The 27,926-nt window shown below is 43.0% G+C and overlaps 3 protein-coding genes and 1 long non-coding RNA gene across 7 annotated transcripts; 2 read left to right on the forward strand and 2 right to left on the reverse strand.

Moving 5' to 3' along the window:
• Positions 1 to 57: 57 nt before the first annotated feature.
• On the forward strand, positions 58 to 10,606 carry GAL3ST4 (galactose-3-O-sulfotransferase 4). 3 transcript variants are annotated; one of them, XM_007483312.3, is made up of 5 exons: positions 58 to 500; positions 1,492 to 1,685; positions 2,297 to 2,404; positions 2,727 to 3,042; positions 9,218 to 10,606. In XM_007483312.3, exons 2-5 carry the CDS (start codon positions 1,660 to 1,662, stop codon positions 10,280 to 10,282), a joined length of 1,515 nt encoding a protein of 504 aa, XP_007483374.1. In that variant the 5' UTR covers positions 58 to 500; positions 1,492 to 1,659; the 3' UTR covers positions 10,283 to 10,606. The 3 variants fall into 3 exon arrangements, with proteins under 3 accessions (XP_007483374.1, XP_007483376.1, XP_007483375.1); XM_007483314.3 differs by lacking the exons at positions 58 to 500; positions 1,492 to 1,685 and adding an exon at positions 1,743 to 2,169; XM_007483313.3 differs by lacking the exons at positions 58 to 500; positions 1,492 to 1,685 and adding an exon at positions 1,743 to 1,954.
• LOC107651399 (uncharacterized) lies at positions 9,507 to 11,719 on the reverse strand. Its single transcript, XR_001628197.2, has 3 exons — positions 11,583 to 11,719; positions 10,608 to 10,658; positions 9,507 to 9,806 (listed from the first exon to the last, which is right to left on the reverse strand). It is a non-coding gene; the product is annotated as an uncharacterized LOC107651399 (long non-coding RNA).
• TRAPPC14 (trafficking protein particle complex subunit 14) lies at positions 11,180 to 15,195 on the forward strand. The gene is made up of 11 exons (XM_001367060.4): positions 11,180 to 11,840; positions 12,034 to 12,129; positions 12,212 to 12,341; positions 12,554 to 12,640; positions 12,815 to 12,935; positions 13,035 to 13,182; positions 13,304 to 13,386; positions 13,488 to 13,651; positions 13,792 to 13,946; positions 14,171 to 14,364; positions 14,477 to 15,195. The coding sequence occupies exons 1-11, from the start codon at positions 11,466 to 11,468 to the stop codon at positions 14,628 to 14,630; spliced, it is 1,707 nt and encodes a 568-aa protein (XP_001367097.1). The 5' UTR covers positions 11,180 to 11,465; the 3' UTR covers positions 14,631 to 15,195.
• Positions 15,196 to 15,386: 191 nt separating this feature from the next.
• On the reverse strand, positions 15,387 to 26,795 carry LAMTOR4 (late endosomal/lysosomal adaptor, MAPK and MTOR activator 4). Of its 2 annotated transcripts, none has more exons than XM_016430866.2 (4): positions 26,569 to 26,795; positions 24,375 to 24,455; positions 15,953 to 16,070; positions 15,387 to 15,717 (listed from the first exon to the last, which is right to left on the reverse strand). In XM_016430866.2, the coding sequence occupies exons 1-4, from the start codon at positions 26,569 to 26,571 to the stop codon at positions 15,620 to 15,622; spliced, it is 300 nt and encodes a 99-aa protein (XP_016286352.1). In that variant the 5' UTR covers positions 26,572 to 26,795; the 3' UTR covers positions 15,387 to 15,619. The 2 variants fall into 2 exon arrangements, with proteins under 2 accessions (XP_016286352.1, XP_007483381.1); XM_007483319.3 differs by lacking the exon at positions 26,569 to 26,795 and adding an exon at positions 24,892 to 25,319.
• Between the last annotated feature and the right edge of the window lie 1,131 nt (positions 26,796 to 27,926).

Raw genomic sequence — 27,926 nt, forward strand, 5'->3', positions numbered from 1 at the left:
CCCCACTCCCCACAGCAGGGACTTAAGAGCCCACCGTCTGTTTTCTCCGTGTACCATGTCTGCCTCTGCCTACTTGTTTTTCTCTCAAAGTGCTTACGAATGTCTTAATTAGATCTTACTCTCTGACTTTTGTTTCTGCTACTTTCTGCCATGGCATACGTTTTGGTTATGTTGGGATTTGTTTCACTTTTTCCCTTCACATTTCTAAAACTGAAGAGGGAGGGGCAAAAGCAGAGACCAGAGAAGGGGGGAAACGATGCAAAAAGAAGGCAAGCGAGTGAGTGACTTGGGAGAGATGTGAGAAAGAGGAAGACACACAGACGCAGCGGCAGAGATGGAGTCTGGACAAAGGGAGAGGGAGGAGGAAAGGAGAATCTGGGGCGGAGCTGAACTGGAGAAAGTTTTGAAGAGAAAGTTGAGTTCCAAGGAAGCAAGCTGTGGCTGGGATGAGAGGGAAAGAGGGGCTTAGCTCCCCACCTCACTCCCCTAAGAACAATCTTGTAAGTGAAGTTGATGAGCCAAAAGGCAAGAGGAAAAGAATGATGGGGGATGAAGGGCTGTGTGTGAGGAGTAGGGTGTGGGGGCCAGATGAGAGCTAGCAGAGACATTACACTGATGGGTAGACATGGGGTTTTGCTGGGAGTTAGTTAGACACAGCTATGGTTGAGATGATTGGAAAGAGGGATGGAGGGGATGGGTAGTAGGAGAGGAATTGTCTAATACAGGAACTGTGGGTCAGAAATTAGGGTCATTCTGACAAGGGGGAGAAAAGAAAGGCAGAAATGTCATTTGGTGGTAGAAATGGCATCTGTCCCTGAAATGACGTGGGCAGAAGGCTGTCAGAGAGTGTCAGCATGTTGGAGGATGTGATTATATATGCACATGTAGGAGGCTCAGCCTCCCCACCCACTGACTTGGTAATTTGAAGGTATTGAGAATGTCTTTTTTCCCCCTCTTTTCCCTCTTGGGATATCTGTCCCTATTTCTCTATCTTTCTCAGAGGCTCTGTATCTGTTGCCCCATAATTTGGTGACAGACACCACCCCCCCCCCCTGAGAATTCCACTCTTTTTTGTCTCTCCATTCTACATTCCAGAGGAGAGGCTGTGGTCAGGGGTTTGGAACCTCAGGAAGCAGCAATTTCTCCTCCAGTCTTTCACTCCCAAGGGTGGGGTGCTACAGCTGTGAGGACTGTGTGGGACTGGGGTGGCTATCTGTTCTCTGCTAAGGGAATGTGGGGAGGAAAGAAATACCTGAGTTTCAGTTCCCATCAGAAAGTCCCCTTCCTACATTCTTACCAACCAATTCCTCCCTTCCATCCCCCTCTGTCAGAGCCCTCTAATCACAGAACCTCTTTATCTCTATTCTCTCTCTTCCATCTCTCCCTATCAAGTACTCCCTTTCTTTTTAAAGAAGCCAAGCAAACTCAGCCAACTTGCTTTTCAGGATTAGGGGCAGAGTCAGGGTAAAAGATTCAACTTGTTCTTCTTAGCTTTAAAGAACAGATGACAAGGTGACTACAGAGGAGACCTTGACTTATGATGAAGAATTTCCTAACTATATTGAAGTTATCTGAAAATGGAATGAGCTGCCTCATGAGGTAGTGGAATTCCCCTTCACTGGATGTCTTCAAACACAGACTGAGGAACACTTGTCCAGGATGTCGCAGAAATATTTCTGCTTCAGGTAGATTGGGCTGGATGACATCAGAATCTCTCATTGTCTGTTAATAGAGTCAAACTAGCTCTGTCTCTCTCTGGATCAGTTATCTTCCCCTTTTGGCACTGTTGTGAGAGGCAGGGAGAAAACAAGAAGCAGGAGGACTAGGCATGAAGATTGGGAAGCATCAGTATTCCCTTCATGTGGGGGCCCTGGGTGGTGCAGCTGACAAGATGTCCCATGCCCCCACTATCACATCTTGAAGGGCATCAGTAACAGAAAGGGAATCCAATTAGGTGGGTATAGTGAGGGGAATAAAAGCTGGATAGAGAATCTAGGAGGATGAGGGGGCCTGAACGCAATAGAGATCAAAGAGTAAAGGAAGTGAAGTTACTTGGGTTTTGGCCAGTCTTATCCCCAGCTCTCAAACCCCACCCCCAAGCCCCCACTCCCTTCCAGACGCTGAGGTTGTAAAAAATCTGCCAACTCAGGAAACATTCACAGCCAGAGGGTAAGGAATGGGGAGGGGGAATGATTCCCCACCTGGAAACAGTTCAGATTTTGTATGCCTTTTTTTAAATCTACCAATTTCTTTGCTTGTGTTCTGTCTCACTCACCCCTTCTATTCTCCTAACCAGGATAATGCGTCTCTGGTTGTGGGGGTCCAGGGGCCTCTGGGCTGCTTTGGTAGTCTTCGTGACCATTGGATTAGCATTCCAGATTTGGCGAGGGCCCTTCCAGAAGAGGTGAGCTTCCCTTACTCCCAAGTCCTGTTGCACCTTTATTACTGGCTCCAGACCCTAATATTACCCTTTCCAGTCTCTGAGCCTTCCTGATGCAAAGAAGGCTCTAGCATAATGAGGACTACCCTAAAGAAGGATCTCATGTTTTCTCTTACCTTTCTCCAAATAAAATAAAAGCAACAAATCTATCTATCTATCTATCTATCTATCTATCTATCTATCTATCTATCTATCTATCTATCTATCTATCTATCTATATCTATATATATTGTGTGCCTAATATGTGCAAGGCCTCTCACTCCCTTTTCTCCCCTCTCTTCTCTAGGCCTCCTGGACTATATTTTCCCCATTTGTGGACTTCTACCTCTGACTCCCCTGGCTCTTCTTTGGTCCCCTCCTGTCACCCCCAGCAACAGCTTGTTTTCTTGAAGACACATAAATCTGGGAGCAGCTCTGTACTAAGCCTTCTCCATCAGTACGGGGACCGGCATAGCCTACGCTTTGCTCTGCCAGTTCGATACCAATTTGGATACCCGAAGTCCTTCCAAGCTGCTACAGTCAAAGGTTACCTCCCCCATGGTGGGGGACCCCAGCCTGCCTTCCACATCCTCTGTCACCACATGAGATTCAACTTACCAGAGGTAAGATTGGTAGGGAGATGGAGATAGTGGGAATGGAAGCAAAAAGAAGTAGGGTGTCTTTTTATCTGTTGCTTCCTTTTTTCCATATTAATTGCACTACATCAAGTTCTGACACGCCTCCTTCAACTGGTTCTCCCTCCCTCTAAGAATTCCATGTATACTTTCACCCTTTTAAGGTCTTCTTATCCCTTTTCTCCTTTCTTCATATTCTCTAAGGTATTTTTTCTTTTCCCTTACTCCTACCGGGTATCCCATGCTCCCTTACAACCTGGTTTCTTCATATTATATCCTCTTTCCTTTTGTCCTAGGCCCCCAAATCATCTGTTGCTTCTTGATCCCTGTTTTCTTCTCAACTATTTCTATCATGTCTTCAGTGGACCCCTTGTATAGAGCCCTGTTTAGGAGGGAGGTTAGAAAACAAGGAAGGATCCTTATCCTCAGAAAACATCTATTATGAAGAAAACATGACACATGGGAAAAGGACTTAGGGTAAAGAATTATTGTGAAAAGAAGATGTAGATGTTGAGGGAATGCAGAGCAAAGGCAAGAAAGCTTTCTGGAGGCAGAGAGTTTTAAAAGAAGTACTAGAAACAAATTGATGACAAAGAGAAAGGCAGAAGTTGGAATATAAGATATTAGAACTGAAAGGGACCTTAGAATATATTTAGTTCAACTCCTTCCTTTTATAGAGGAAGAAACTGAAAACTAGAGAGAAAAATAACTTGCTTAAGGAAATAAGAGCTAGTAACAAATAGCATTTAGATTAAAGGTCAATTCTTCTGTCTCTCTCTGACCAGTGGAGGTGATGGTATGGGATGTTGGAAATGAGAATATAGGCAACAGTAATAAGCTTGTTCAAACTAAAGAGCTATTTGGGGAGAGCAATAAGAACTAAGATATATAGTCAGGTGAAAAAGAAAATTAAAAGAGGGATCTTTAATGTCAGGTTGAGCATGAATTTGATCTGTGGGGCAATAGTGAAAACACGATCAGAGAAAGATATGATAACAGATGATGAGGTTAGTAACATTTATAAATAGCTTTAAGGTTTGCCAAATGCTTTATATTCATTCTCAGATGAAAATGGTATTTGCAGAAGACCAATTGAGTAATCATGCCAGTATCATCAATACAATTCACCAAACATTCATGGAGCAATATGCTAGACACAATCTTATTCTTCTGCCATCAAGCAACTGATTATCTAATGGGACTGGAGACTGGAGGTGGTGGTGAGAAGACACGTAAACAAATATAGAAGGGCAGCTAGCTAGTACCGTGGATATAGCACCAGGCCCAGAGATGGGAGGACCTGGGTTCAAATCTAGCTCGAGACACTTCCTAGCTGTGTGACCCTGGGCAAGTAATTTAATTCCATGCCTAGCCCATATCACTCTTCTGCCTTAGAACCAATACTTGTACCAATACCGAGAAAGAAGGTAAGATAATATAGAATGAAAAGCAGAATTATAGTATGTACAAATCAGAAAGGAAGAAGTACAGATACAACATGTGAGAATATGGAGATCTCTTTTGAGCTATGAGGCATGAAGGCTTCATTGAAGAAAGTGTTATTCAAGGTAGGGAATCTCAAGAGAAATATGGGAGAGAAATCCTTTATGGGAGGGATGAGCTGTGTGTAAAACACTTTATATAGAGACTCTAGAGCTAGATGTGAAAAAAAGTATGATAACATGGAAACCTAGGGTAGAGCCAGATTGTAGAGAGCCTTGAATGCCAGTTAATACTTTTTTCACCAGGCTAGAAAAGAAGACAATGAAGCAAGAGGGAGAGGAAGAAGGAAGTTTTAAAGCATTTCATCTGGTAGCCTTCATCATTTCAATAAAATAAGAATTAAGGACATTTGCTACAGGTGAGAGGAGAAAAGGGATTTTTGGAGGCCTGAAACAGCTGTTATAGTGAATGATTAAAGAGATTGCTGCCTAGCCAGGGTAGCCAATTTTTTTTAAACCCTAATCTTCTGTCTTAGAATCAATACTGTGTATTAGTTTAAAGGCAGAAGAGTGGTAAGAGCTAGGCAATGGGGGTTAAGTGACTTGCCTAGGGTCACCTAGCTAGGAAGTGTCTGAGGCCAGATAAGAACCCAGGACTTCTTGTCTTTGAGCCCATTTAAATGGATATAAATTGGCAGTGGGCCCCATCAATACGTTTCTGTGAATTCTTGTGGAATTCAATTGCTTAAGAATATAAAGAGAAGGTTGTTGGAGATTTGCAGAGTAAGAAGTCATGTGGAGGGCTTGGGTGAAATGGATACTGTTGAAATGACTAAATAGTATTACAAAACTGAGCAGAGGGGTAGTTAGGTGGCTCAGTGAAAAAGAATACTAGGCCTAGAGTTGGGAGAACCTGAAATCTGGCCTCAGACACTTCCTAGCTGTGTGATCCTGGGCAAATCACTTAATCCCAATTGCCCTGGATTACTTTACCACTCTTCTTTCTTGGACTTGTATTGATTCTAACACAATGTAAGAATTTTTTTTTTTAAATGAGTAGAGAGGGGGGTGATAGAATGAATGAAGCAGTTATTAAATTCTATGTGCAGAGAAAAGTAAGATAGTCTGCTCTCAAGGAGCTCACATTCTAATTGAGGAAACAGCAAATATGGAAGATATCAGCTACAAATAAAATGGAAAAGTCCCTTTGTCCTTAAGGTACAGTAGCAAAGCAGATGCTAGTGATTCTTTAATGTCATTTCCACGGATAAAATAACAGTTTCTGATTTGAACCATTTGTCACTACCAAAGACTTTGGTGGCAAGAACTTTCTTTCCTTCTTCTTCAAGGCTGAAATACTCATAGGAGCTGTTAACCAAGTTGCAGTCACCACATGATTTACTTCCCAGGATGATGATGACTAAGGGCATTGGGTTTTAAGCATTTCTGTTCCCAAAGTTCTTGGGTTCATTAGGATTTGATGTGGGAGATGTGAAGGTCCAGGGGGTGGTAGTCATGATGGTCTGTCTTCTCTGGCTCATTCTGCCTCCTGTCTGTCTCTTAGGGTATCCCACTACTTCAGTTAGGCCAGCTTGCCTGCCCTGTGTTTGGTAGTAGGTGTGGGTGGCTGTACCCATGTCTATAAGTTGCTTTGATGGTTGAGAGAGCTGGACTTGAAGTAGGACTTTTGGTCAGGTAGGGTCCCTGGGTGGCATTTGGTCAGCAATCGTCACTAGTGATGAGGATGACGGATTCTCCTGTCCACCATGACTTCTTTCCATGATGATTGTGGAAACTGGACTTGCAGGAGGTCTGGTTGTTTTGGGGCTAATGCTATTTCCAAGTTTCTTGGACAGAGACTGTATGAGGAGAGACAAGGTGGTTGTGCTTTGATTTGCCTGGTACCTGCTGCATTCAGGTTCTTTCTCAGGGCACCCTGCCACTTCCAGTTGAGGCTGTTTTGCCTATCCTATGTGTGGCAGTTGGTTGGCTGTTTTGGGGGATAGTTGAGGTCCCTTCTCCAAAGGAGTTGCTTCCCTAGATAGCTGGGAAAATAAGAATAGAGGGATCTTATGTATTCATGAGGGTCAAGAACAGGTTGGAGGGGAATGTAAAAAAAGTAAAAGAATAGGTAATTCTAATCAGAGGGGAATTCTGGAGTTTAAGAATCTTGGAGGTGAAGTTTAAAGTGACGATAAGAAAAGGGAATGGTATGGGGAAGGAGTAAGAGAATATGAATCACAAAATGTTAGAAAACAATTATTGAAAATTATACTGGAAAAAAATTTTTTTAATGATTTTGAGAGGGGCAGTGAGGCAGCATAGGAGATCTAAAGTGGGGAGGAACTGGGTTCAAATTTGGCCTCAGGCACTTCCTAGTTATATGATCCTGGGCAAGTCACTTAACCCATCTCCTTAGCCCTTATTGCTCTTCTTTGCCTTAGAAATTATAGAATCAAGGGGGCAGCTGAGTAGCTCAGTGGCTTGAGAGCCAGGCCTAGAGATGGGAGGTCCTAAATTCAAGTCTAGCCTCAGACACTTCCCAGCTGTGTGATCCTGGGCAAGTCACTTAACCCCCATTGCCTAGCCCTTACCATTCTTCTACCTTGGAACCAATATTGGTTCCAAGACAGAAGGTAAGGGTTTAAAAAAAATTATAGAATCAAGACAGAGGGTATGGGTTTAAAAAAAAAAAAGCTTTGAGGAATGATTACCTTAATGGAAACTGAAATATTTTCTGACAGCCTATACTATGTACAAAGAGCACTGTGGAGGGTTCTTAGTTACCTCCAAGAGCTTAACATATTTCTTCACTCTCTCAATAAACATTTGACAGGCTAAGATATACCACTAAGCATTGCGCCATGGCTTTTACCATTGGATAAAGGCAGATAACTTGCCCTTAAGGAGCCACCAATCTAAAATGAATCATAACTCTATTATAGCCACACCTCTGTTCATGAAGAGACTATGTTTTATTGATATATTTTCTTGTTAGAAAGCTTACCAGAGACAGAAATAATTTGAGGTAGGCTGTAGATGTCCTTTCTCCTCTTGTATTTCCACAAACTAAGATGTGGCTCCTTGGGGCCACTGCTACCTACAAGGGTCATCAAACAATCTACATGTATCTATTAAATATATAGTATATATTATTTAATACAAACACATCTTACATATGGAAGCTAGCCTGGAGTCAGAAACACCCAAGTTCAAATCTGGCCTCAGATACTTACTAGCTGTATGATCCTGGGCAAACCCTGTTTGTCTCAGTTTTGTCTTCTGTAAAATGGGGATAATAATGGTACCTATCTCTCAGGGTTGTTGGGAGGATCAAATGATATAACTGTTAAAACACTTAACACAATGCCTGGCACATAGGAGTAATATAAATGTTAGCTCTACAAATGTTGGAGTTTTGGTTTTTTTTCCTTTTTCCAGTCATGCCTGACTCTTCATGACTTTATTTGGGGGTCTTCTTGGCAAAGATACTGGAGTAGTTTGCCATTTCCTTCCCCAGCCCATTTTACAGATGAGGAAACTGAAGCAGAGTTAAATGATTTGTCCAAGGTCACACAACTACTAAATGTCTGAGGCCAAATTTGAACTCAAGATGAGTTCCTGATTCCAGACCCAACACTCTACTCACTGCACCACCTAGCTGCCCAAATGTTAGCTATTATTACTATTTATATACACACAAAGTAATTAAATACAAGATAGTTTGGGGAGTGGGGAGAGGGTAATGGAAAATGTTGCCTGAGTTGTATCTAAAACTAACAAATGGATTATATGAAGCAGATATAAGGAGGGAGTGACATGAGGGACAACTAGCACAGACACAGAAACAGTCTCAAAAGGCTACATTGCAAAGTGTATAAGGGGGGTAATGGCCCATGACTCACTTATACAGTGACCATGAGACTGAATCCTAGGCAAAGTAAACTCTCCAAGGTAATCCCATGTATTATTACTCCTAAATAACTTAACCATTTGAGACCTTAGAGAGAGGTCCATTCATCAGAAGAATGGCTCAACCTCCCTTGAAATGTCTATAACTAAGTGATTTCTTTCAGAGCATTTTCATCCACTGACAATGCCAGAACTTCCCATTCTCTCCATATCTAAACTGACTTTGTTTTAAAACCAGGTTTTGTTAATTGAGATGTCTCTGCACAAAGTAATATGTCTGCATGCCTAGCAAAGTGCTTTTAAGTCAAAGGAGGAAGAAATTATTTTTGACCTGGGTTGGTCACAACCTATGCTTTGAAACACAAAATAGGCTTTTAATAGGCAGACCTTAGAAGGAGAATATCATAAAGAGAATGAATTACAGGAATAAAGACACTGAGTCAGGAAAAAATATGAGGCAAATTTAAAATATACTGAGTGATCCAATTTGTAGTTTAGGATACATGTTCTAGGACATAAGGTAGGGGTCATATAATGTAGTCTTGGCACCATGCTGAGAGGTTTGGATTCTTTATTAGATCATGGGGAAGGCAATGAGTATTTCTGACAGTAGAGTGCCTCAAAGTGGTAATTTAGGAAGATTAATCTGGCTGTAGAGGGTGCAGGATAGTGGGGCAGATTGAGGTAAGTAGAGGGCTATTGTATTAAAGAGCAATGAAACAGTGGTGAGATTAACTTCTTGCTACAATGACATCTTATTTCTCTCCTGATTCCTCATTTCTTTCCACATCCCTTTTTATGCCCCTTAGGTACTCCGGGTCATGCCCCCTGACAGTTTCTTCTTCTCCATTGTCCGAGATCCTGCAGCAGTGGCAATTTCTGCCTTCTCCTACTACAAATCTGTATCATCTGCCTTCCGTGCAGCACCATCTCTAGCTGCCTTCCTGGCTTCACCACGAGCATTCTACCGGCAAGGGGGACGTGGGGACCACTATGCCCGGAACTTGCTCTGGTTTGATTTTGGCCTCCCTTTACCCAGAGAAATGAGAGCATTGAAGAGGCATCCCAAACCCCTCAAAAGAACCCAGTCCTCAGGTGTACAAATATGGCCATCTGGCTCTGTATTCAGGCCCTCAAAGCCTGACCCCAACTCCCTCCTCAAACCTCCTCCCCATCCCAAATCGAATGTCCAATCAGTTGACCACTCCATGCCCCTCAGTCCTTCTGCAACAGACACAGTATCTTCATCCTTCATCCAATGGGCTCTGGCCTGGCTAGACTCAACTTTTGATCTGGTCTTGGTGGCAGAATACTTTGATGAGTCATTGGTACTTCTGGCAGATGCCCTGTGCTGGGGTCTGGATGATGTGGTAGGCTTTGTACACAATGCCCAGGCAACTGGTATGAAGAGTGTGAGAGGTCATAAGGAAGTCAAAGATCAAGGTGGAATCAAGGATAAGCAAATGATTGCAAGGGCTAGAGCTTGGAACAACTTAGACTGGGCTCTCTATGTTCACTTCAATCACAGCCTGTGGGACCGTGCAGACCGTTATGGGAGGGTGAGGCTTGCTTCAGCAGTAGCCAAACTTCGGGCTCGTAGGTCAGCTTTGGCATCCCGATGTCTTTTGGGGGGAGGAGCTGTGGACCCTAGTCAAATAGCTGACCTCCAGCTCCGCCCTTTCCAGTTTGGGGCACGGGGGGTTCTGGGCTATGTACTAAGAAAGGGGCTGACCCCCCAAGACCAAGAAGAGTGTGAGCGCCTTGCTACCCCAGAGCTGCAGTATAAAGACAAGCTGGATGCCAAACAGTTCCCCAAAGCTGTTCAGTCACTCTCTCACCCTAATGCCACAAACCCAGGCCCTAAGGGCAGCTGAAACTAAAAGGAGATACACAGATAAAATGGATGGAGTAGCCAAAATGGGCAAAGAATAGGAAAATCTGCTGCTGTAGATCACACAGCTCCCTGGGAGCAGGTGCTGAATAGGGCAGCTCATTGCTTCCAAGGCTTCCAACCCTTAGGGGTTCCAGATGTCTTACACCTAACCCTTATCACCTCCTATCCTCTCTACTTCCTTTTCCAGTCCCCTGGCAGGCTCCATGTAGCAACTCTCAACTCCCTGGAAGAGTCAAAAGGTTAATGTGAGGAAGTCTGTAGGAAAATGATGGAAAAATATGAAATAAAAAGATTCAGAAATTTACCTTCATGCTGATATGCTGATTCATATTGATACTTGTAATATTTGGGATGCCCTGAAATAACAAAAGCTTCCATACATTAAGCATTTCATACATATTATTTGTTTCAAACCTCCATTAGGTAGACACTATGAATTTTATACCCACTGAAGAGAAAGGCTGCCTGATACAGTAGACCAAGAGACAGGACTAGAATTCGAGTCTCTGCTACATTCTAATTTAGTATTTAGTATTTATTAAACCTCTAAGAACACTATACAGCACAGATTTGCAAAACAAGAGGGAGTTAACCATACCGGGAGTTTCACAAACTGGGAAAGTCGTAAGTCTGGTGTCTCGCTCTCCTCCCCCTGCCCCCCCAAATATATTTGTTAATCAAGGTTCAGAGGTTTCGAGGTCTTCCTGCCTCCGAATTCAGCACTCTCGGAGAGGCAGCAGGGCCTTACAGGTTAATGGGATATGGCGGTAAAACTACCGGACTTTAACCTCAGGATTCAGGAAGGTCTTGACAAACTCGGGAAACCCCCCGGAAGCCCCGCCCCCCGCATCATTTCCGGTTTCTTCCTCCTCTCCCCTTGGTGTTCCCTCCCCCGCGCCGGGTTCCGGCCCCGCCCCGCCTAGGTTCCGGATTTGCTCCCGGGCGGGACCCTCGCCCTGGGCCGGCTCTCAGGGCCGCTGCTCCCGCCCCTCATCTCCTGTGGCCCCCAGCTCTGTCCGGCCTCCGCCCCGCCCCCTCGGCCCTGGCTCTTTCCTTCAAAGTCCCGTGGTCTCAGGTCTCGGGTCTCGGGTCTCGGGTCTCGGGTCCCGGGGGCCCTCCCCCCGCCCCCCGCCCCGGCCCCCGACCCGGCGCGGTCGCAGCCCATGGAGTCCCAGTGCGACTACTCGATGTACTTCCCCGCCGTGCCGCTGCCCCCCCGGGCAGAGCTGGCTGGGGATCCCGGCCGCTACCGAGCGCTGCCACGGAGGAACCACCTTTACCTGGGGGAAACGGTGCGCTTTCTGCTGGTGCTGCGCTGCCGGGGGAGCGCCGAAGCCGGCTCTGGGGAAGCCCCTGGAGCCGCCTGGGCCGAGCTGGCCGAGGCCCTGGCGGCCCTGGCTTCAGTCAGCGCCGGAAGTGGGGCGCCCGGCTCCGGAGACCTGGACCTGGAACCCCCCGGGGGTGCGGGGCTGTTCTCAGACTGCAGTCCCCTCCTCACCCATGGCCCGGGCCCTGCCACAGGCGGGGGAGCAACCATGGTGAGGAGCAGGGGTTACGGGTGTCCACGAGGTAAAATGTTGGGGAGGCAGAAGCCTCGGAGAGGCTGCATTTCGAGGGGGAGAGGGCTGGGCGTGGGCGCTGCACCCCAGGAAGGGGGTGGGACTGACTGCTTCGGACCGATTGATACCACCTTTATGTCTTGCTGACCTCTAAACTCACCCCCTCCCCCAGTTGCCTGTGGAAGAACCAATTGTGTCCACAGATGAAGTCATCTTTCCACTAACCATTTCTTTGGACAAACTACCCCCAGGAACACTTAAGGCCAAGGTGAGATGGGAAGGGTGCTGTTGCCTACCAGAGAAACTCTCCCCTCCCCAGTAGTCCATCTGTCTGTCTCTCCCTCATCCAGATTGTAGTTACTGTGTGGAAAAGGGAGGTTGAGACAGCAGAGGTCAGAGATCATGGCTACCTGAGATTGCTGCAGACCCGGGCCCCTGGGGAGACATTCCGAGGGGAGCAAAATGCATTCAAGGCCCAAGGTGTGCAGTTCAGAGCCATGCTAGGAAGAAGGGGCACATGTTTTAATCGGTAGAGGGTTTGCCAGTGGGTTTGGGATGGATGGAATATAAATTGCCTGGTTTGGAAAAAGACAGAACTATTGGGGTGGTACTGTGATGGGGAGGAGGTGGATTAAATAAACAACAAGGATTAACAACTCCTAGACTAATCTTTCCTTCCTTGCTCTTGGCAGTGAGCACTCTGCTGACCCTACTTCCTCCTCCTGTTCTGAAATGTCGACAGATCACTGTGGCTGGAAAACACCTGACAGTGCTCAAGGGTAAGTAAGAGGGTTGCCTTTGTTCCATAGGGAGATAAGATTTAGAGGCCTGGATGACATATAGACTGTTGGGGATGGTGGTGGTAGATATTTATTTTGGGGTGGAGTTCTTGGGGTATGATGTTGGGGTACAGGTGCCCTGAACCTGAACAACAATCCAGTTAACTTTTTCAGTGCTGAACAGTTCCTCACAAGAGGAAATTTCTATCTGGGACATCCGTATCCTCCCCAATTTCAATGCCAGTTATCTGCCTGTCATGCCTGATGGTTCTGTGTTGCTGGTGGATAATGTCTGGTGAGGCTGAAAAAGTAACAAGTTGGGGGATAGGGAAGGGATCTGGAAGAGTCCAGAATAGGGAGTTCATGTCTTATCCCCCTTTTCCTCCTGAATTAGTCACCAGTCTGGGGAAATCTCCATGGGCTCCTTTTGTCGTCTCCCTGGTTCTTCTGGCTGCTTCCCGTGCCCTCTTAGTGCTCTGGAGGAACATAACTTCCTGTTCCAACTGAGGGCAGGTGAACAACCCCCTCCAAAAGGCCAGGAGGTAAGCATAGGGAGATTGAGATGTAAAAGATGATGGGATGGATAGAGTATTCTGGAGAATGAATAATGAAGAGAAGGTTCTCTAAAGAATGTCTATTCCTTCAATTTCTTCCCTTTCATAGGGCCTAGAGGTATCTCTTGTTGCTATAGTTCAGTGGTCTACACCCAAGTTACCATTCACTCAAAGTATCTACACCCACTATAGGTGAGCATGCCCCACTTCTCAGAAGAACCCCCTTGGGTAGTATGTTCAATCTTATGCCTTTTTAGACCTCACATTATGCTTTTCTTGCTTTTACTCCTCAGGCTACCTAGCATTCGCTTAGACCGTCCATGCTTTGTAATGACTGCCTCATGTGAGTCTCCTGTGCGAGTACAGGAGCGTTTTACTGTTACCTATACTTTGCTCAACAATCTACAGGACTTCCTTGCTGTTAGGCTTGTCTGGACCCCAGAGCATGCACAAACTGGTAGGTATTCATGCCAAGGCCGGCAGCTGGAATCTTTAAGAAGGAAGGCAGTGTAGATTGGTGTCACACACCAAAGATTAAGGATGAAAGGCCTTAAAAATTCTGCTGATCCATTTTCCTCCCCTCCCCCCTCTTGTCAGGAAAGCAGCTATGTGAAGAAGAGCGGCGGGCAATGCAGGCTGCCTTGGATTCTATTGTTTGCCACACACCTCTCAATAATCTTGGCTTCTCCAGAAAGGGTACTGCACTCACTTTCAGTGTGGCCTTCCAAGCCCTAAGGGCTGGACTCTTCGAGGTAACTTGGGGGAATGGAGGTGGGGGGAGAAATAGAAACCCTGACAACTCTGGTATAGAGGGGCTTTCAGAGTGGATGAAAAGATGGAAGCTGCAGCATGGAAGAGGTAGAAATTAGACCTTAAAAATAAAGACTTCCCACAAAATAAGTAAGATTAAGGCTCTCCCTAGCACAAGAAAGGGGTCATAGTACAGGGGCTAATCCTTCTGGTCTCCCTACTGTAGTTGAGCCAGCACATGAAGCTGAAGTTGCAGTTTACTGCCAGTGTATCCCACCCCCCACCTGAGGCCCGACCCTTGTCACGAAAGAGCAGTCCTAGCAGCCCTGCTGTTCGAGACTTCATGGAGAGACATCAGGGTAGCCTGGGCCGGTCCCAGTCCTTCTCCCACCAGCAGCCTTCTCGCAGCCACCTCATGAGGTATGAAGCTAGGGAAGTGAACTCTTCAGTGGTGCTCTGGTTATCTGGGGTCCTGGGAAGGTTCCAGAACTAAGGCTGTATTTCTCTACTAACCACTTACTGTATACTCTAGGTCAGGCAGTGTGATGGAACGCCGTGCCATCACACCTCCTGTGGCCTCCCCAGTAGGCCGTCCCCTCTACCTGCCTCCGGATAAGGCCATGCTCTCTCTGGACAAGATTGCCAAGCGTGAGTGCAAGGTCTTGGTGGTTGAACCTGTCAAGTAGTGGGAAGCTGGATCCCTATTCTTTATTCAAACACACCTAGAAATTGGAAACCCCCTGGAAGGGGTCCTCACCTTGTGGCTGCTGACTCTCCTGGGATGCTCCCTAAGGAACATGGAGGAGATAATGCAGCTGTCTGTCTGTGTCTGCTGTTGATTGGGAAGTGGGGGGGGGGGGGGAGCCAACAGTATTTCCTGTCTGGGAGGGCTGGTCCCATCCCTAGTTCTGTTCCCTACTCTCCCTCATCCTACCCCCTCTTTCTTATTCTAAGTTTACAAAATAGTTTTTCTTACGCTTATGACATTCCCCTCCCCCAACCAGCAGGGGCTATATTTGGAAGGTGGTAATGATTCAGTGGATCTTGATGGTTGCCCCCCAGACTCAGGTGCCAGGGGCGGGGCATTGTTATGTGTGTACCTTCCTTCCCTCCCCCAATTCATGTTTATATCCTCATGCACTTTAATTTAAAATTCCTTGTCTGTCTGTCCATGTAATTTCTTCATGTCTCCTACTGCTTCCAATTGAATTGAGACCATTAAATGTCTGTCCAGGAGGAAGGAGAACTTAATTGCTGTCTGTCTATTAAAGGAGTGGGCAGAAGTGTCAGAGCTGGGGTGACCATGAGCCAGTCACTTCACTCCTTGGGCCTGTTTCTTCATCTGTAAAGAGTTGAATTAGATAGTCTCTAAGATCCCTTCCAGCTATAAATTTAAGAAATTACTATTTTTAAGAGAGAAAAAAGAAATAGGACATAACCACTAGTGTCAGACACCATGTTTATTGGAAAGGAGGGAGATTGTCCCTGCTATGATCCACTTTAACACTGAGAAAGAAACCCAACTCTCTCTTCCATGAGCAGAGATGAGAGAGAAGGAATGAGGGCAAGGCAGAATGCCTAGATTCTACTCGGGGAGGTGGTAAAAAATGGGTAGGTAGAAAAGCAGTAAGCTTACAGAGATACTCTCAACTTTCCCCTCCAGTCCCCTGTAGCCTCAGACATTGATGGGTTCGCGGCTGTGATTCTGTCTTTTCACCACAAACACCTTCTGTCCAGACACAGTCACCAACAACGTGTGTTCCCCGAAGACCACTAGGAACAAAGGCCCCCCCCATCCCAGACAATAAGTTGGCTAGAATCAAGACCAGAGATCCCCTACCCCAAGGATAGAGGAAATTGAAGGCGAATAATTCAAAGGTTCAAAAGCAGAATAGGAATGGCCAGAAACTTGGGGAAGGGGCACTGAGGAGACTTAAAGGAAATATATTTTCTTGAGGAAAAGAGATTTGTGGGAGCTCCTTTTATGTTCCAGGGGTCAGGGGCTTACCAGACAAGCGTTTGAAGGGCATGTCAAGGCCACGGTATAACCGGAATCCACAGGCTGTGCTCACTAGCTCAGAGATTGCACCAGCTGCTTGTTCATCATTCTCCAAATCACCAGATGACTAGATAATAAAAAGGTTAGATTTGAGATTAAAAATTAAGAAAAAGATCTCTTGAACAAAACATTTCTAATCCCTTCCCACCCACATTGGTTCTTTTCCCCTTTTGGTTAGCTATGGGGACAGAAAAAAAAAAACCAAAATTTTTTTGCTTGAACTTGCTACCTATTCTGGTGACTGACCACCTCATAACTTTCTTTTATCATCACTTTTCCAACCAACCAATGGTTTACTTTTGTCCTCTCTCATTCTCTCCCAACACCCCTTGAAATTTGGCTTCTATACCTTTCAGTCTACTGAAACTATATGCAGAGGTTATTAGTAACCTTCCAACTGTCCAACCCAACAGGCTTTTTTCATTTTCCTGGACTTTTTTTGTGGTCTCCCCCCTCCCCCCCCCCAGTAGAAGGTAAGGGACTGTTTTGTTTTTTTGCTTTTGTATTCCTAACTTACAGAAGGCATTTAATGAATTTGTTGACCATCCAACACCTGAGCACCTTTTTCTTTCCATTTTGCTATTGTCCCTCAATTTATGAGACACTGCACAGACCTAGTTTGCCACTTAGCTCACTCTTTTTGTTATCCTTTAGTTCTTTAATTTCTTTTCAAACTCCCTAAAAGCAGGTATAATTCAAAAGATGTCTTTTGCCTTTTTCTCTATATATTCAATTTACTGGACAGTTCAGCTCTTTTTAAAAACAAAACAAAACAAAACAAAACACTTTTTGATATAACTTCAAGAGCCAGCCCTCATAAGAGGATAAAAAAGCAGTTCTGTAAAACAAACATCAGTTCTAACAGTTATGCCAGGTTCTACATCCTATCTCTAAAAATGGGAAAAGGTGCATTCTCATATTTTCATGAGGACCAAGTTTAACCACTCTATTTATACAACATTCAGTTTTTATTTTTTTCAGTTCTTTGTATTTACATTGCAGTAGTCATTATGGATATTATTTTCCTGGTTCTTATTTCATTTTGCATCAGTTTAATAAGTCTTCCCATGTCTCCCTGTAATCTTCATATACTTTGTTTTTTATGACACAAACAATACCACAATTTATTTGTCCATTCCCCAATCAATGAGCACTCACTTTGGTTCTAGTTTTTTGTTACTATGAAAAGTTCTATAATAAATGGTATATATTTAAAAATTCACTTAAAAATAAAACAAACCCTTACCTTCTGTCTTGCAATCAATACTATGCTTTGATTCCAAGGCATAAGAGGGCTAAAGGCTAGGCAATGGGGGTTAAGTGACTTACCCAGGGACACATAGCTATGAAGTATCTGAGATTGGATTTGAACCCAGGACCTCCTACCTCTAGGCTTAACTCTCAATCCACTTAGCTACCTAGCTGTCCCTTTAGTCATTTTAAGGCTTTAATAATAACTATGTTGAAGAATATCATCTCCAACCTTGCTTAATCTCCCAAATTCTAGCCTCATCTCTCATTGCCAACTGGACATTTTTATTTGTATAGTCTGCAGTTACTTCAAACTTCAAATCAAAAATAACAATGCTTTATAGTTACATTCAATTTTTGTTTAACAATATAGTTGTTGGGTGACTTGCAATGCAATCTAAAGAATATTAAAAGATGGAGGGAGAGAACTGCCCAAGTATACCTACTAAGGTAGATACTATAAAATCTATGGCTCCAAACATCTATATGTAAATGCCCAAAGTTTAGGCAAATAAAAGGCACACAAGGAGGCAAAATAATACCCATACATGGAATATAGCTTTTGGTTGAGAATTTTCTTTGTTCCCCCAGGAAATCCAGCCTAATTTTTTATTTTGAGTTCATATATCCTCTTACCAAAGGGGTGAAGGGTATCAAGGAAGTCCCATTCTTCATGATAATTTTTAACATCAGCATTCTTTACTCAGGGGCATTTTACTGTAAATTCCATGGAGATAGAAACCATGTTTATATTTTTGTCTTCTAAGCACTTACTCTGCTTTGAATAAGTCACATACTTAATAAATGTATTTTGTTTTCTTAAGTGGGGGGGGGGACTAGTAATAAGGGCAGATAAAAAGAGGTAGGTAGTGTCTATTGAGGCAGTATATTCATGAGATAATCATGGAAACAGGAGAAAAGAAAGCATTTGGGTAAAGACCAAGAGAAGAAGAAACCAGTGGTTTTGTCATCAAAGTATACTAGAGAAAAATGGGCAGAAAGAGGGAGTAGATGAGCAGGAAACAGATTACAAGCCTGGCACACAGGCATGATAGTAGTGATAGAAGACTTCAATTACCAGGTAAGATACCTGGTACTCTCTGCCAAAAACAATGGCTACTAACCTTGATGTGCCTTAATGATAATTTTATCCTTCAAAAGGTAGAAAAACTAACAAAGGAAAATTCTTCATATCTGATTCTCACTGAGGAAAAAGCTAGTTCCTGGGGGGTGGAAATGATAGGAATTGGGGGGGGGGGGAGGGGGAGTTTGACACTTCCTCTAACAAGTTTGTGATAGAAAAAGGAAAATTGGCTATATCTTATCAGCTGCAAATCTTATGGAGACAGAAGAAATAGTCTCAGATAGGCCCCCTTTCTGTCCTCTCACAGTCACCACCTTAGTTCAGGCCCTTATCACTTCTCATTTGTACTACTTCAGTTGTCTCCTAATAGGGCTCCACTGCCTCAAGCCTTTTCTTAATGCAGTCTATTCTCCGTACATCTACCAAAGAGTAACCTAAAGCAAAGTTCTGACTGTGTCACACTCCAACTCAGTTAATTCCAGTGTGTCTTTAACTCCTTTGTTTGGTATTTAAAGTTCCATATAACGTGGCCTCTTACAATCTTCCATATTATTCCTATCCTTGCACAACTACCCTTGCTGTTTCTCACATAGGATGCACTCAACATCATGATTCTGCACTGGTTCTCATGCTTGGAATGCTCTCCCCTTTCTCATCTCTACATCTTAGAATCCTTGTCTTCTTTGAGACTCAGTTTGAGCACCATCTTCAGCAGGCTTTTCCAGGCCTCTCTGGTGGCTAGTGCCTTCTGAGTTATCCTGTATCTACTGTTTCTTGTATCTACATGTTGTATCCCCTAACATAGAATGTAAGCTCCTTGAAGGCAGGGACTGTTTGCTTTTTTTTGTATAATAAATGATTGTTGATTAATTGAAAGAGAATAGGTTCCTACTGATTGGGGAATGACTAAACAAATTGTGGTACATAAATAGAATAAAATAATGACTAAAGAAAAGAATGAAGCAGAACCAGGAAAATAATATACTCAGTGACAACATAAAGGGAACAAAACTCAGTGACTAAGCTTGGTCTTCAAGAAGAAAATTCACCTCTCTTCTCTTTTTGCAGAAGTGGGTGGGGAGGGAATAGAGAGTGAAATACTGTATATACTCTTAAACTTAGTTGATAGTTTTTTGTTTTGCTGGAATCCCTCTCCACCTCTCCCCTTTTGAAAATCTGTTTTGAGAGGCTCACTGCCTGAGGAGGATAATGGAGGCATCTTCAATAATGTATAAGAAAAGGGAAAAAAGGCACAGCTTCCAGCAATCAGCAACCAGCCTGTTTGCATTTTACTCTAGTCAGGTCTGGAATACTCTTTTTGGTTCTAAACACCCAAGATACTGGCAATCAGGAATGTCCAGAGGAGGACAACCAAGAAGGTGAAGGATTTTTAATACATTTTACATGAGGCTTGAAGGCATGTCTGGCCTAGAGTACAGAAGATTCAGGGGAGAAACAGTATCTGTGTTCAAATATTTGAAGGACTGTCATGTATAAGAGGCATTTAACTTGTTCTCTTTGATCCTAGAGAACTGGTTGCAATGGGTGGAAGCTGCAAAAAAGCAAAATTAGCATGATGTTAGGAAAAATAATCAATGCTATCCAAAAAGTGGAACTGGACTGCCCTGGGAGTTTAGTGATTTCCCCTTATTGAAAGTCTTACAAGGGAGGCTGAATGATCACTTGTCATTTATATTCTTTTTTTTTTTTTAAATATAAACCCTTACCTTCTGTCTTGGAGTCAATACTGTGTATTGGCTCCAAGGCAGAAGAGTGGTAAGGGCTAGGCAATGGGGGTCAAGTGACTTGCCCAGGGTCACACAGCTGGGAAGTGTCTGAGGCCAGATTTGAACCTAGGACCTCCCATCTCTAGGCCTGGCTCTCAATCCACTGAGCCACCCAGCTGCCCCCGTCATTTATATTCTAAAGAGGATTACTCCTTTAGTTAAACTAGATGGCTGCTGAGATTCCTTCTAATTCTCAAATACGATGGTAACTCTTATAAGTTTTCCATATTGAACTTAGTGCTTTAAGATTTACCAAAAAAGGTTTCCTCATAACAACCCTGTTAAGTAGGAAGGACATACCCCCATTTTATAGCTAACAGGATCAGAGAGTATTATCCAACTTTACAAAACTACCAAATCTCATAACCATGATTCAAACTCTGTCCCCCTGACTACTCTTCTGGATATGGTTGCTGAATTTGAAATGATGGCAATCCAAATTTACAACAAATTTACAACTTTATCTTAAAATTTGTGATATGGAATATAAAAACTGGATATAGTCTGATATTCCCTCTTTAATTAAAGCAGGAGAAAGAATTGGGAGGGATCCTAGGGACTAAATTTTACAGGGAAAGTGAGTCCAAGAGAGGATGAGAAATTCTTAAGAATGAAATTTTGAAGATCCAATGAAAAGGGAGTTGTCTGAAGAGACCAACACACAGGGAAGTCACCAGTCTAATCAAACAGGTAAACAGGATGAATATAAAAACATGGCATGGCCTTTTAAAGAAAAAATGAGCATGGAGATGCTGAGACTGCTGAGGACTTCAAAAGATTTTTTTGTTTGTTTTTTTGTTTTTTATATTAGAGAAGAGGATGAAAATAGGTGGCACTTATGAGGTACTTTTTTTTTTATATACTCTTACCTTCTAATCAATATTAAGTTTTGGTTCCAAGGCAGAAAAGCATAACGGGCTATCAAATGGTATCAAGTGACTTGCCCCAGGTCACATAGCAAGGAAGTACTTGAGATCACGTTTGAACCCAAGATCTCTCATGTCTAGGCTGGCTCTCTATTCACTAAGCCACCAGCTGCCCCTGTAGCACACTTTTGTAAAGCCCTAAGGATATTTTCTGATTTGATATCTATGTTCTATGAAGCCAATAGTAGAGTTTTATTATTATATTCCCATTTTATAAATGAGGAAACTGAGACAACAAATATATGTGACTTGCTCTTGATCACAGTTTCTAAGTAGCTCCAGAACCTGACTCCAATCTAGTATTCTCCATTTTACCACTCCTTAAGGATCAAGTGGATAATACCACTGCTCAGAGTAGATGGGATAATGATAGAGATGGCAGAATGTAAGCTCCTCATGAGTAAGGGGCTGTCTTTGTATCCTCTTCCTGGCATGCAGGTGCTTAATAAATACTTCCTGATTTTTCTGTTTTCTCTGCCAAATGATGTGATCTTTGGACTAGAAAGGTTATAACAACAGAGGCTACTAGAGATGAAAGTTCTTAATGAGGCAGGACATCCTGGTTCGTCTCAGGGTATTGAAAGCACTGGAAAATATGATTGATATGATTAAACTATGGAAATGGGAAAGATACCATAGAGTTTTTGTTCAAGGACTTTCAAAAAAGGCTACTGAGTTAATGAGTTTGGTTTTTACTCCTTTCAAAATTCTCAAAGCTTTCATTAATAATGAGGTTAGTAAATATCTAGAAAAGAAAAGCATTACTAGACATGGTGTTGCATACTTATGTTCCCTGCTACTGGCAAGGGTAAGGTTGGTAGATCCCTTGGATTTTAAGCAGCAGTAGAGTTAAAGCTGGTTGAACTGCCAGCACTAAGCCTGACTTGGAGAAATAGGTGCCACAAGACTGCTTAAAAAGGGGCAAAGTGGCCCAGTTTGTGAATGGAAGAGGTCAAAGCAGTTCTGTGTCAGTCATTAGAAAGGCTGTGCCTCATGAGTAGCTATTGCACTTCTAACTTGGGCAAGATAGGGAGGGGGATGAAGTCTTGAAAAGAAAAGAGAGCAACCATATTGTGACTTGAATAAGAACAGGTCATACCAGACTAATCTTATTTCTGTTTTGCTAGGCTTCTGATCTGTAGATACAGCTTAACTAGATTTTATTTCTTTGTTCTTAAATACCGATGCAGTTTTCATTAAACATCAGCAAATATCTACAAATCATTTTTTAAATATTTCCATATTATAAAAAACAAACACCAGGTTTCTCAAAGACAAATAATGAGCAAAACTATTGGTTGGTACCCGGGGCTCAGGAAAGAAATAGGAAATGGAAATCCCAAGGCCTGATCCTTTGTCTTTCATTAAAAAAATATAAGGACATTTCTTCCAGGTATCATTGGGAAGAAGCTTCTGTGTGGTACCTAGAGTACCCCACAAAATTCATAAAAAGAATTGATGAGTGAATGGTGTTATTTCTTATTGCCTCACATTGGTATCCCCAATCTCCTCAAAGTCACTGTTCACTTACTGTTCCTCCCCCATGCCCATAAACCTTTGGGCTTCAGTAAGGCACTTGGCTAGTAGCCAAGATGTCTGGGTTGTTTTCCCAATCCCATTTATGAGAAGTATATGTATATAGGACTGGTATACAAAACAGATCTGGTCCTAGATAGAATTAAAGACTACTACCCATTTTTGCCCCAGAAGAAGTTATGAAGACCTGAATTAGAGTGTTAGCTGCCTGAACCCAAGGGAATGGATATGAGAGAACAGATAAGACTTGGCAAATGATTAGAACTATGAATTTGAGGGGTAAGGGAATAAATAACTTAAGATTGAATATATGACTGAAAAGATAATATACTAAACAGAAAAAGGAAAAGCAGTTTTAGGCAGAGGGAAAAGTAAAGAAAATGAGACATGGAATTAGAGATACTTATGGGTTATTCAGGTAGCTATATCTGGCAGGCAGTTTTGTAATTCAGGATTGAAGCTTGAGAGGAATTTGGGTTGAATATATAGATTTGGAAGTTACCTGCATAAAAAGAACTGAATCCAGGGAAACTGAGAATGCAGAACTAAGCAAGAGGGTATAGAAAAAAAATGGATGGGTCTTGGGGGATACCCAGAATTTGAGGGCAGGGTATGAATATCCAACAAAGGATTCTGAGGAGTTAAACATGAAGGAGAAGAAACAGGAGAAGTATCAAACTATGAGAGTTAGAATCAAACTATCAATGAGCATTTATTAAGAGCCTACTATGTGCTAGGGATACAAAATCAAATTTGAGACAGCCTATTCTCATCTTTTGAAGCCCTCACATTTAACTAGAGGGTTATGGGTTCATAGTAAGTACATTAAGGATAAAAACAAAGTGATGTGAGAGGCATTAATAATAGAAGAATCAGAAAAGACTTCTTCAAGGAGGTAATCCTTGATCAGAGCCTTAAATGGTAGAGTTCCCAGGGAGAGAGAATATCTTGGGGATAAAGTACAGCTGTGCAAAGATAAGGAGTTAGGAAATGGAATTCTGTATATGGAGAATACTAAGGCTGAAATGTCTATGAGGGAAAAGAATGCATAACCAACATGTAGAAAGATAAACTGAAATCAAAACTAACTATAAAACAGAAGTTAGTGAAACTTCTTGAACAGGGTGAGAAGGATCAATTTGGGAGCTATGTGGGGATGGAGAGGAGAAAGGAGAGACTTAATTCAAGGATACCCATAAGAAGGCTATTGCAATGGTGGAAAAGAATCCACTGTGGGCTGAGAATAAGAAAAAGGAAGAAGGAGAAGAGGGTAACTGTAGGCTGGACTAAAGTGGCTGTGGGGTACAGAAAATGGATAGATTTGATAGGACAAAGAATTGACAAGACTTGGCAAATGACTGGACACAGTGGGTGAGAATAAGTATAAAGGTATATGTCTCATGAACCAGGGATAAATGGAAGAACGATAGTACCCTTAACAGAAAAAGGGAAGTTGGGAAGAGGTATGGGTTTAGGAAAGAAAACTGAGTTTTGTTTTGAACTTGCTGAGTGTGAGGTCACTATGGAATATCCATATTTCTAGCAGGAAGTTAGTGATAGGAGACTGGAATATAAGAGACATATGTACAGATCTGGGTGTTCTCTCCATAGAGATAACAGTTGAAACCACAGAAGCTTAAGGATGAAGATTATACATTATTTATGGATCAAACCATAGCACATATTTCAAATTAGGAAAAGAAGGAAGGGATAAATGAAAGAGTCATAAATCAGAAAAGAGCTATCAGGAAATCAGGTCATATTTCTACTTTTCTGCCAAAACTTACCGCCAGCACGGCTCCCTCACTCAGCACTAGATAGCCCAGCTGGTCAGGGATTCGCTCCAGCCCCTGGGTCAATGCAGATGTCTAGAAGAGCATAACAAGTGATTAAGGAAAATCAGAGGGAAGAGTAGCCTAAGTTCTTTCCTAGTCACTTGCAAACTCATACTCATTCCTCCTGCTGCTGCTGTTCACTATTTCCTTACCTTTCTCCCCACCTTGCCAAGATATTAGACTAGGGCAAATAATAACAGCTGACATTTTATATAGGACAAGCATTTTTCATGTATTATCGCCTTTGATTTCCACAACCACCCCTGAGGGGTTAATTACTAATGTTAAGTACTATGTCTATTTTAAATGTAAAGAATCAGGATCAAGAGAATTAAGAGATCTGCCCACAGTAACACAGTCAGAGGTAAATTTGAAATTTCTCCTGATTTTTAGTGGGACTTTCTTTTCAATATACTGTGATGCCCAAAATACTCTTTTTACTTAGTGCCCAAGTAAGTGTCCTCCTTACCATTTCTTATTTCCTTTCTTCATGTTCTGCACACTCAAGACTCCTAGTCCTTCCCTCTAGATTTGCTAATTCAATCACAACAAAAATTTGTTATTTACTTATGTGAAGTTAATTTCTAATTGATCTCCTTCTCCCAAGATCCTTTCCTCTAATATAGCTTCCATTAAGTTGCCAAATTGATAGTCCTTTGGCACAAGTCTGACCTTCTCTCTCTTCTGCTCAGGAAGCTCCAGTGGCTTTCTTTTGGCTTCCAAAATAAAATGCAAACTCCTCCCTTAATTCTTAAAGTCCTTTATAATCTGGCTTGAGTCTACTTTTCTGGGTTTACTGAACATTATTCGTGCCTCCTCAATGTTCCTCCTATATTACAATCTGGTATGCCCAGTATTTGCTGAAGAGGGCCCTTATGCCTAGAATGTACTCATGGGATCATAGGGCCATGTATTTAGAGCAGGGGACTTTAGAAGTTATAAACTAGTCCAACCCTCTCATTTTACAAATAAAAAATTGAAGTACAAAATAGTTGTCTGTTTCACAGGGAGCATCATAAGGTGGGAATTGAATCAGGTCTTGACTCCCAAGTCCAGCATTCATTCATGCCCCTGCACTCAACACTACTTCTTGACAATTCTCTCAATAGAACCCCAACTTCCTTCAAAACTTAAGTAGGTGGCTTCCCAATAAGATCGGGAGTGAAACAGGGATGCCTATTATCACCACTATTATTTAATATTGTACTAATAATGCTAGCAGTAACAATTAGAGAAGAAAAATAAATTGAAGGGATCAAAGTAGGCAATGAGGAAACTAAACTATCACTCTTTGCAGATGATATGATGAGAGAATCTTAGAGAATCAGAGAGAAAAATCAAAACTCAACTAGTCCTACCTACTGCAGGAAGCCCATCCTGATTGCCCCAGGTGCTGGGGCCTTCCACTTTTATTTTGTAATCTCTTTCCTCTCAAAAGAAAGAAAATTTTCTTGAGCAAACCCACTCCCTTTTTCTATCCCTAACAGTTGGAGAAAAGCAGACCTGAATTGCTTAATATTTGTTGATTGACTGCAAGGTATAGTACTAGAAAATATGAAAAGGCAAAACCAAACTGACTATGTCCCCAAAATGCTTCCTTTTGGGGGGACGAGGGTGAGGTATCCATCTCAAAAACTAAGGGATTTTCACCCCCTACCCCTCGTGTCTCCAAATCAAAAAGCATATATTTATTAAGCGGTTATTATGCCAGGCAGTGAGGGGACAGGCTCGGTCCTCAAGGAGTTTCTGTTCTTTTGAAGGGAAACCCTATAAAGCCTGTCCAGGGCCTTTTCCTCCCTCGGCCTCCTCCCTTTAAAGCCATCGCACACTTCCCATCGATCCCAGAGAAAACACCCCCTTCCCCACTCCCTCTATTCTTCCTAGGATCCTGGAGATCCCACCCGGGCCCCTTCTCTTCCCTTGCCGACTCCACCACACTCGAACCCCCCCACCACCACCACCGCAGGCCCATCCATCCTCTGCCGCGTCCACTTTCCCTAGGCCCAACCCGCAAGGGCCACCTCCTTAAAGGGCGGTTGGGGGGGGTATGGGGCTCAGCACTAAGGTTGGGGGGAAAGAAAGGGGGGGAGAAGACAGAAGAAAGAGAAGGGTAAAGAACAATGCGCATGCGCCTTCGGTCTCTCACCATTTCAGGCCGTAGGTGCGGAGAAAGCTGGCAAAAAGCGGCGTCGCTTCCGGGTTGTCACCTATATCACGTGCTGGGACGTAGTCTTCCTACTCCCCACCATTCCTTTCCCTAAGGACTCGAGCCCCTTCCATGCCCATGTCGCTCATTGATTGGACAATATAGACGCCACTCAAAATATAACCTATCCATGTGCTCCACCTCCCACACGCCTCCTTGGTCGCGCAAACTCGTTCTCTTCGTTTCTCCCCCTCCCTGCACTAGGAAAATGATTGGCTGAGCTTGGGGGTGGGGAGGAAAGTGAGGCGGGTTTATTAGAAGAACCGGAGATCTAGGTGGGGACCTTAAAAGCTTTTTGGTGCTTACTATTCGCTGTAATGAGACTTCCTTACAGGAATGGATATAGCGCTTTAAGTTTTGCAAAGGGCTTTTACATATTATCTTGCCCTAGGAAATAGATGTTTTTATCTTCATTTTATATAGCAGGAAATTGGGGCTAAGGTTAAGTGAATCGTCCAAGGTCAAACAGTTTGAAATAATGTCTATCAGCTTGTCCACTATGCCACCTAGTCATCCCTGCCACAGGCCACAGACAGCCTACATATATATTTTTGTTTGTTTGTTTTGAATTTTTTTGAGTGCATATGCCCCTCAAGTTCTATTAGTGTGTTGTTTGGAACCGATAATGTTAAAAAAACAATTATATTAGGGACAGTGTAATGGTGGTTAAAGTTAGTTATAACCGGGAAAAATAGGAAATGTGACACTTCTCTGATAGCTCTCTCTCTGAGCTTCAGTTTGCTCATTTGAAAAAATAGTTGTAATGATACAAGTTTTTCCACGGGAATGTCGTTGAGAATAAAGTTTATATCTTTAAGACTAGAGTTTAGACCTCTCATTTCTGTGGGCTAAGTAACTCAGTTTAGGGAAAGGCCACAAATCTCCCTTATTGCTACTTAGTTGCTAGGGGAAAAAACCCAAGGAACACAAAAGGCCTGAACTCATAGTCACAATTCATGTGAAAGGGAGAGCCTTATATTCTACATTTTGCTGAGATCATTCATTAATCACAACTCTGTATGATACAGATGTTGCTTCTAGGGAGAGAGTTGAAGAGGCTGGGAGGTGGAGCACCACCACACAAAATTCAGTACAAGACAGGAGTGAATTAAAAAGTGGGAAAAAAAGTAAGCTTCAGAAAATGAAGGGAAATACAAAACAAAAGGGCAATCAAAGAAGATGGGCACAGGATAGTTGCCTGAAGTCCTAGATGGCATTAATTGCACAATACAGGTGAAACAGGCTAGTTTTGTATAGTTCTTATCACAGTCAAATAGAAATAGATGGGAGGCAAAAAT

This window comes from Monodelphis domestica, chromosome 2 (genome assembly GCF_027887165.1).
Source record: "Monodelphis domestica isolate mMonDom1 chromosome 2, mMonDom1.pri, whole genome shotgun sequence".
Lineage (NCBI taxonomy): Eukaryota > Metazoa > Chordata > Mammalia > Didelphimorphia > Didelphidae > Monodelphis > Monodelphis domestica.

Bases quoted from the DNA above. Each gene is read 5' to 3' on its own strand.
- GAL3ST4 (XM_007483312.3), top strand. From the start codon at position 1,660: ATGTCGCAGAAATATTTCTGCTTCAG. The intron at 2,405-2,726 runs GTGAGCTTCCCT...TCTCTTCTCTAG, and splicing joins CGAGGGCCCTTCCAGAAGAG to GCCTCCTGGACTATATTTTC. The intron at 3,043-9,217 runs GTAAGATTGGTA...TATGCCCCTTAG, and splicing joins TGAGATTCAACTTACCAGAG to GTACTCCGGGTCATGCCCCC.
- TRAPPC14 (XM_001367060.4), top strand. From the start codon at position 11,466: ATGGAGTCCCAGTGCGACTACTCGATGTACTTCCCCGCCGTGCCGCTG. The intron at 13,387-13,487 runs GTGAGCATGCCC...TTTACTCCTCAG, and splicing joins AGTATCTACACCCACTATAG to GCTACCTAGCATTCGCTTAG. The intron at 13,652-13,791 runs GTAGGTATTCAT...CCCTCTTGTCAG, and splicing joins CCCAGAGCATGCACAAACTG to GAAAGCAGCTATGTGAAGAA.
- LAMTOR4 (XM_016430866.2), bottom strand. The intron at 16,071-24,374 runs GTAAGTTTTGGC...TTTATTATCTAG, and splicing joins GTGAGGGAGCCGTGCTGGCG to TCATCTGGTGATTTGGAGAA. The intron at 15,718-15,952 runs GTAAGCCCCTGA...CTTTGTTCCTAG, and splicing joins GCCCTTCAAACGCTTGTCTG to TGGTCTTCGGGGAACACACG.